The sequence below is a fragment of the Macrobrachium nipponense genome, chromosome 9, assembly GCF_015104395.2.
Source record: "Macrobrachium nipponense isolate FS-2020 chromosome 9, ASM1510439v2, whole genome shotgun sequence".
NCBI classification, from domain to species: Eukaryota; Metazoa; Arthropoda; class Malacostraca; order Decapoda; family Palaemonidae; genus Macrobrachium; species Macrobrachium nipponense.
Window position 1 is genome coordinate 108,671,798 of NC_061110.1, and position 8,303 is coordinate 108,680,100.

Genomic DNA, 8,303 nt, shown 5'->3' on the forward strand with positions numbered 1-8,303 from the left:
TTGTCCCTGAACTGCGGTACTTTGACGTCCTTTCTGTAAAGTTGTAATCTTCTATTTTTCAAGGAAGCAGAAAGGATCCCTTATCCCTACTGAAATCAAAGAAGCTCCGAGAATTACTATTGTCCCAACTGATACCTTAAACGTAATTAACTGACATAAGCAGTGAATTCGATTTTCAGGGTTATGATTTGATTGATAATGCGCACACACATACTACTAAGCATTTCTTGTATTTGTGTGTTATTTTTTATTTACAGAGGGATTTAAAAAATTTTGTTCTAGAATACTTGTATGGCTGAAGAGCCTAAAACATCGTGAGCTAAATTTTGTTGAGGGTCTTTAAGGACTTTTCATTATAAGCGTCTGTATCACGACTGAAATATAATCATTTCCTCTCCCTTAAAATGAAAATGATTCGCAGAGACATTGGAGAGTTAAAGATTTTCACTGGATAAATATAATAACTATCTCACTCTCTCTCTTTCACTCTTCCTATACACACACATACACACACACACACACGCACGCACACACACACACACACACACGCATATATATATATATATATATTTATATACACGTACATGCAAAAAAAGAAATGTAATAGATACAAGCCTTATTGAAATAGACTCCCTGTAAAGCGTAAAAGACAAAAAAGAAAAAAGAAAACAAACAATAAAATTATTTTCAGCACCGTGTGAAGTAAATAAAACATGAAAAGTAATACTCAACATGTTTTTCATGAGTTGGCAAATTGAAAAGGGCGTAGCAGAGAGAGTGAAATACAAAAAAAAAAAAAAAAAAAAAAAAAAAAAAAAAAAAAAAAAAAAAAAAATTTACGTCTACCCAAGAAGGTCGTCAAACAGGTATTAGTAAGTAGTAGAAAGAAATATTCCTTCCGCGTTCGTATTGGTACCAATCGTAACGATCCTTTTTTTTCTGACTTTAAGTATCCTTTATCCTTCCAGTCTTCCGAAGGAGTAATCACGGATAAATCATTAAATCATAACCGACTGTTTTTGTCCATTGCCAAATCTTTCAGAAGGCGTGAACAATTTCAAGACGGAAAAAAAAAAAAAAAAAAACGAAATGGCCCGGATTGGCACGATTCAAATATCGCGACTGATTTGACCTTTACATTGAAAACGCAAAGGAGAACAGTCGTAAATATGAGTCTGGGAGAGATTTAAAGCTAGGGGAAAAAATGAGTTCACGAGTCAGAAAATTATCTTGATTTTCATTTGTTTTTCGCGTGGCTCAAAATAAAAAAGAAAATGGGAGATAAAAATGAAAGGGTAATAATGATATGCAATGCCAGTGAGTCAGAGGTTCTCGCTTTTATTTCGTGAGTATATAAGGAGACTTATACATCTGGGAGGTACATTGGTTTCTCTGAAGTGAAAATGGTAAGGTTTATTCCAGTTTTTGAAAAGACTGTACTGGGTCGTCTTACATTAGGTACTATTTGCAAATTCGACATACTAAACACTTTTAAACACACACACACACACACACACACACACACACACATATATAGTATATATATATATATATATATATATACACATACATGACTGGTAAAAATGTTCTGTTACACCAGAATTCCATCTAATAAAATGAGCCCTTACAAAGGTCAAAATATAGAAAGAAAGTACTATATTTCAGAGACTGCTTTCTTTCTCTTCAGGTAAGCAATGAATGAGAAAAGATATATATATGTGTGTGTGTGTGTGTGTGTTTGTATGTATGAATATCATGAACAATGCGAATCAACCCTTATGCCTTTGGGATTTTCACCAAGGTTGTCATGAATGTCAGTATTCATTTTAGTCCTATTTGTTTCTTGTAATGAATTACGATTCATTTGATATAAGAATGAGCAGAAACTTTAATGAATAAGAAGACGTATCGCAAATGGCTGACCCTATATTATTCTAGGACGGTAAATTTGTTGATTTTGTTTCTGGCCTTCTTCTTTCATTAGCATCATTATAGCGTATAAATATATAAAAAAAAGCAATAGCAGAGATGAAATACATATGGGCTCATATAAAAATACGGATATATGGTTATTTCTCAGAGAGACCGGCTAACAATATAAGGACATCCTTCAGTTAAACCTGTTCAATACTAAATCTACTACATAGATAGTCTAAGAAGTGAAAAGACTGGTGGAGGAATAGTTGCTGTGTAACTGGTGCTTCTTTCTTACACTGCAAATGATTGGCGTTAATTTATAAAATTCTATTATTACTGTAAGAAAAGACTAAAAATAAATTACTTAGCTGCTTATCTTTATGTTGTAAAATTATCTCTAAAAGCAGCTTTTCATTTAATGTGATAACATTCATCCCCTCTTGGCAATGCTGTCAAGTACCATGAAAACACGACATGCAACTCAAACAGATGAATAACAGTCTCCTTAAGGATCCTGTGCAACTAGGACCTCAAAAGTTCAAGAAATGAAGCAATGCATTACCACCCTAAAACAACTGAACTTGTATTTTGGTAATTTATTTATATTCTTAACTATTTATCTTTTAAATTATTAAGTTACCTTTTTTAATAACAGCTCTTTTCTTTTTGTATTTACTATATCTTCTGTTACTTTCAAATGAGCACCACGCTCTTTGGAGGCTTAAATTTCAAGTGAATGTCCCCTGAGGGCATGTTCTATATGAATACGGCTTATATTCTTGATAATAATAATAATAATAATAATAATAATAATAATAATAATAATAATAATAATAATAATAATAATAATAATAATAATAATAATAATAATAATATGCTGGAAACAGACCTTCTTTTAAACATGTTTTACTGAAAATAATGGTAGAATTTAAAGAATTTATTTTATTCAAAATTGTCTCAGTTCCTCTAATGACTAGCTTTTCTGGCACACTGGTATTCCTAAGCAGATGTCCGATGACCTATAACATGATGAACATCGGACAGTTGCTTAGTAATACCAGTGTGCAAGGAAAAAGTCATTAGAAGAATTGAGAGAGTTTTATATAAAATCAATTCTGTAAATTTTACCATTATTTTCAATAACGTAATAATAACAACAACAACAACAACAACAACACAACAACAACAACAACAACAACAACAACAATAATAATATAATAATAATAATATAATAATAATAATAATAATAATAATAATAATAATAATAATAATAATAATAATAATAACTATGTAATCTGAGTTTCATTGCAGACAGCTTTCAAGATTATAGTTGGCATTCCGATCCTCGCTACCTACGTCTTGGCTGGACGCATCTATGGAGGTCAAGGGGGTCATATTGGTGGAGGCGTAGCTACAGGGGGCATCATCGGAGGGCAGGGAGGAGGATTTACACAAGGCGGAGGCATTGGAGTAGGATTTGGACATGGCGGAGGCATTGGAGGAGGATTTGGACATGGAGGAGGCATTGGAGCAGGATTTGGACATGGAGGAGGCATTGGAGGAGGATTTGGACATGGCGGAGGCCTTGGAGGAGGATTTGGACATGGCGGAGGCCTTGGAGGAGGATTTGGACATGGCGGAGGCATTGGAGGAGGAATTGGACACGGTGGAATCATTGGAGGAGGCACAGGATATGGTCCTACAATCGTGCCAGCTCTCGGAGGATTTGTAGGTTCTTCGACAAGTTATGGAAGGGCCGGTGTCCTTGGAGGGTCAGGTCTAGGTGGCCGTGGGGGAGCTATCGTTGGAGGCCATGGAATCCAAGGAGGACGCTCATCCCTTGGAGGCCTTGGAGGTTCTATTGTTGGAGGACGTGGTCTTTATGGCAGACCATATGGTAGATGGTAATAAGAAATGCATTACACCGAATCCCCCCACGATGAAATAAATCACATTACTGATATGGATAAATAAAATAGTAAAATCTATTCATTCCTTTTCTTTGCTTGATATTTGAAACCGGATTATCTCTGATTTACAGTTATCGGATAACGTAATATTCTTGAAAGGTTTGGAATCCTTTAACAAAATCTACATAATATGAAGAGAATATAAATCATTTGCACATAGTAATAAAGCTTAAAGCAGGAGCTTATTATATGCATACACACATTTATATATATATATATATATATATATAATATTATATATATATATATATATATATATAAAATACGTATATATATATATACACACACACATATTCATATATATATTTCGAGAGAGAGAGAGAGAGAGAGAGAGAGAGAGAGAGAGAGAGAGAGAGAGAGAGAGAGAGAGATCCGTAAACAAAGTTTAGCACATATACAGTTACAGAAAATTATGCCACAGTACTAAGATTAGTTAGAGACAGAGATTATGTCTGATATAATTCCATCTGACTTCTGAGTTTTGTAGCCTTCTTGAGAGCAGGTTAATAGCTATTTTACCATACCCTTTTCCAGGGTCATTACCACTCGCGGACGTCTGACATTTATATAAGAGCAAGTGTGCCCTTTGAACCATTTCCTTCACTGAAGAACTGGAAAGCGACCTTCCAAGTGTGATAGTCACACATACATACACACAGACAGAATTTATATATACATACGCATATTATTTAAATAGATATATATATATGTATGTATATATATATATATATATATGTATATATATATACAGACATATATATATATATATATATATATATATATATATATATATATATATAGATATAGGATATATATATAGGAATGATATATGTATATATATATATATATATATATATATATATATAAAAATATATATATATATATATGATATATATATATATATATATATATATAATCTATATATATATATATATAATATATATATATATATTATATATACATATATATGTATATATGATAGTATATATATATATATATATATATATATATATATATATATACACATATATAATAAGTGTGTGTTTGTTGTTTCATCTCAATTTACTTTAGAGAATTTTAAACTTTTTTCTCTAGCTTTGAGTTATTGTACGTAACTATACAAATGTTAATATAATTCATAATTAAAAGGGAAAAGTACCTCTCATCTCAAGCAGGTTAGTCTCAAATGAGAGTCACGGTGGCCCAGGTGGTTTACAATTTAATTCTTATTTTTTTCCTGTTCCCTTCCTTCAACGGCAGATTTTAAATAATCATTTAGTCTTATGTTCTTCAGATGATCAGGATTATGCGCAATGATTTAATTGTCCTTCCCAATAATATCAGCGTAATATAATAGAGCAATGGACAGCAATAAATTACTAAGAATAAAAAATGAGAGGTAGTACACGAAAGTTAGTCACTTCCGGTGCAATTAATAAAAGAAAAAAATCAAATTAGAAAATTTAATCCATCTGAAAACTAACCGATCCTAAAACTGATACGAATTTGCCACAGAGAAGAAGCCATGGGCAGCTTAATGAGATATATTTATCATTATAACTTTTTAGTGAAAGATTCTTCTGCTTGCATTTATCTGATTCCCAACAGCAAATGCTCCAGTATCACGCAAACAGACGTAGTACTTGCAATCATAATTAAACAGTGAAAATATAGTATTAGTATGGAGCAAATGTCAAATGCATTATACACACACACACACACACACATATATATAATATATATATATATATATATATATATAGATATATATATACATATATATATATATATATATATATTATATATATATACTATATATATAGTATATAATATATATATATATATATATATGAGATTATAGTCCACAGGGAAAAAGAAAAGCTGAAATTCCTTTTAGCTCAACAATTTCGGCCTCCACTGGCCCTTATCGAGAGTTGTTTTTTAATAAACAGGTCTCGATAAGGGCCAGTGGAGGCCGAAACTGTTGATCTAAAAGGAATTTCAGCTTTTCTTTTTCCCTGTGGATTATAACCTCATACATCTACCTTCTTGAAAAAGGAAGACTAAAATCACACACACGCACATATATACACAAACACACACACACACACACACACACATATATATATATATATATATAATATATATATATAATATATATATATATATATATATTTTAGTCTTGATATTGATTGACATAGGTTCTGTTGCACCATAATAATATAACAAGAGGAAGTAACTAAATATTCTTTAAAAAAAAATCTATTGGTGAGTTGATACATGTGAGCCAGTGAACGTAGATATCTGAAGCTGTTGTTGTCAAGGTGATATTAAAGCTCGTCTCTGCTAGTGAGTCGTCTTTTCTTTCTATGCCGTTGGTTTGTCATCTTATCTTGAACAGTCACTATTGTGTTTTTTGTTTAATATTTTCGTCAATCTACGTTTTTACAACATGATTTTATAAATTCTCACCATCTTATCGGATAAATATATTGAAATAACACCTTTAATCGTTGCATATGAAGTTGCATACAAACGACGCACACCAATTAACTGAAATCATAAGAGGCTTGACACCTACCAAGGATCATTTTAACCTCGTCTAAACTATCTGATGTGAGTAATGTCTAATACCTTCGCTGTTCGTGAGGTTAGATAATATCGTCAAAAAATTATTCCTTCTTTTGGGTTCCGTACTTTTAGATTTATTTACTGATTGCGTCAGTTCGCCTTATGAGATCATCACGACATTGGAAATAGAGTTGTTATCTATCTATTGAAAATAAATTTCCACCGTCTCCAACGGCTTGTTTTATCCACTACCAATGCCACTACCCACCATATAGCAGAACCCTGATATTTTTAATTGTAATGAAACTACACCAATCCATTATCTAACCAGTAATCAATCTCAGTCTTCACAATCTATTTCCTTAAAGCCAATACATTTTCTATCCATTATTTAGCCTCAGTCATCAGAATTTATTCCCTTATAACCAATTTATTTTCTATCCAGTATTTATCCTCCATTATCTTAAACTATTTTCTAAATAACAAACAAATTTACTGTCTAGTATTTATCTAAAGTCATCTCAAACTATTTCCTTATAACTAATACATTTTCTGCCTAATATTTATCTACAGTCATCTCAAACTATTTCCTTAAGAACTAAAACATTTACTGTCTAGTATTTATCTCTAGTCATCTTATAGTATTTCCATGTAAGCAACACATTTTCTATCCAATATTTATCCTCACGCATCTCAAACTATTTCCATATTGCCAATGTATTTTCTGCATAGCAATAAACCTGTCATCTCAAACTATTTCCTTATAACCAATACTTTTTCTTTACGGTATTTAACCTCAGTCATCTCAAAATGTTTTCACACCAATACATTTTCTTTCCAGTACGAAACCTCAGTCATCTCAAAATGTTTTCACACCAATACATTTTCTTTCCAGTACGAAACCTCAGTCATCTCAAAATGTTTTCACATCAATACATTCTCTTTCCAGTACGAAACCTCAGTCATCTCAAAATGTTTTCACATCAATACTTTTTCTTTTCAGTACGAAACCTCAGTCATCTCAAACTATTTCTTTATAACCAATATTGTTTATGTCTAGTATTTATCTTCAGTCATCTCAACCTATTTTCTGATAACCGGAAAGGTTTAGTAGCCGAGAAAGAACATTTTTGCCCTAACCCAAAAATGATTCCCCTACCGCAGCCAACTCCTAGCTCTAACCAAGCACTAATCAGTGAAATACAGCCAAGCGCCAATTCTTTCATAACATGGCCTTCAACCTGCTCAGAGGAGCAACAGCAGCAGCACTTCCTGGCATAATATCAGCTTAAGCTGAAAACATAACTTTCCTGACAAACTCGGCTGATCTTTGAGGCCAGATTGGGTTTCTGTTGCCATATCGTGTTGTCTTTTTCGAGGCAGGAAGTATCACTTGATAGTCCCCAATCACTTGATAAGTCACCATCAACAATTATTACCTTCGACCAAGTAGAAAACTAGATCTATTCTATGCACGGAAAAGATAAGAGTCTAATATTACTTATCCATTATTTCATACCGTTTGGTAAGTGTATATCATTCATGAAGTCTGGCACAGTTGAAAGGATGTTATCCACCATGTGTTAAATTAATTAGTGGAATAAAAAGCGGTCTGATACTGGGATAATCTTATAAGTGGAAAATGATATTACAGGTAATGCTAAGTACCAATCTGCATCTAATTAATGACTTTAGTAATAACTTTGGCTATTCATTCCTGAGAAGATAAAAGGGTAATCCTACTATAAATTCACAATAACCAAAATTAAGGACCTACCGTAATCCAAATCTTATTCTAAACTGGTAATATAAGAAGATTTCTAATTATAACACATAAATGTTGCA

At 32.2% G+C, this 8,303-nt stretch overlaps 1 protein-coding gene across 1 annotated transcript; it reads left to right on the top strand.

Annotated features, from left to right (window-relative positions):
* Positions 1-1,391: 1,391 nt before the first annotated feature.
* On the top strand, positions 1,392-3,887 carry LOC135218250 (uncharacterized). Its single transcript, XM_064254413.1, has 2 exons — positions 1,392-1,406; positions 3,229-3,887. The coding sequence occupies exons 1-2, from the start codon at positions 1,404-1,406 to the stop codon at positions 3,823-3,825; spliced, it is 600 nt and encodes a 199-aa protein (XP_064110483.1). The 5' UTR covers positions 1,392-1,403; the 3' UTR covers positions 3,826-3,887.
* Positions 3,888-8,303: the final 4,416 nt, after the last annotated feature.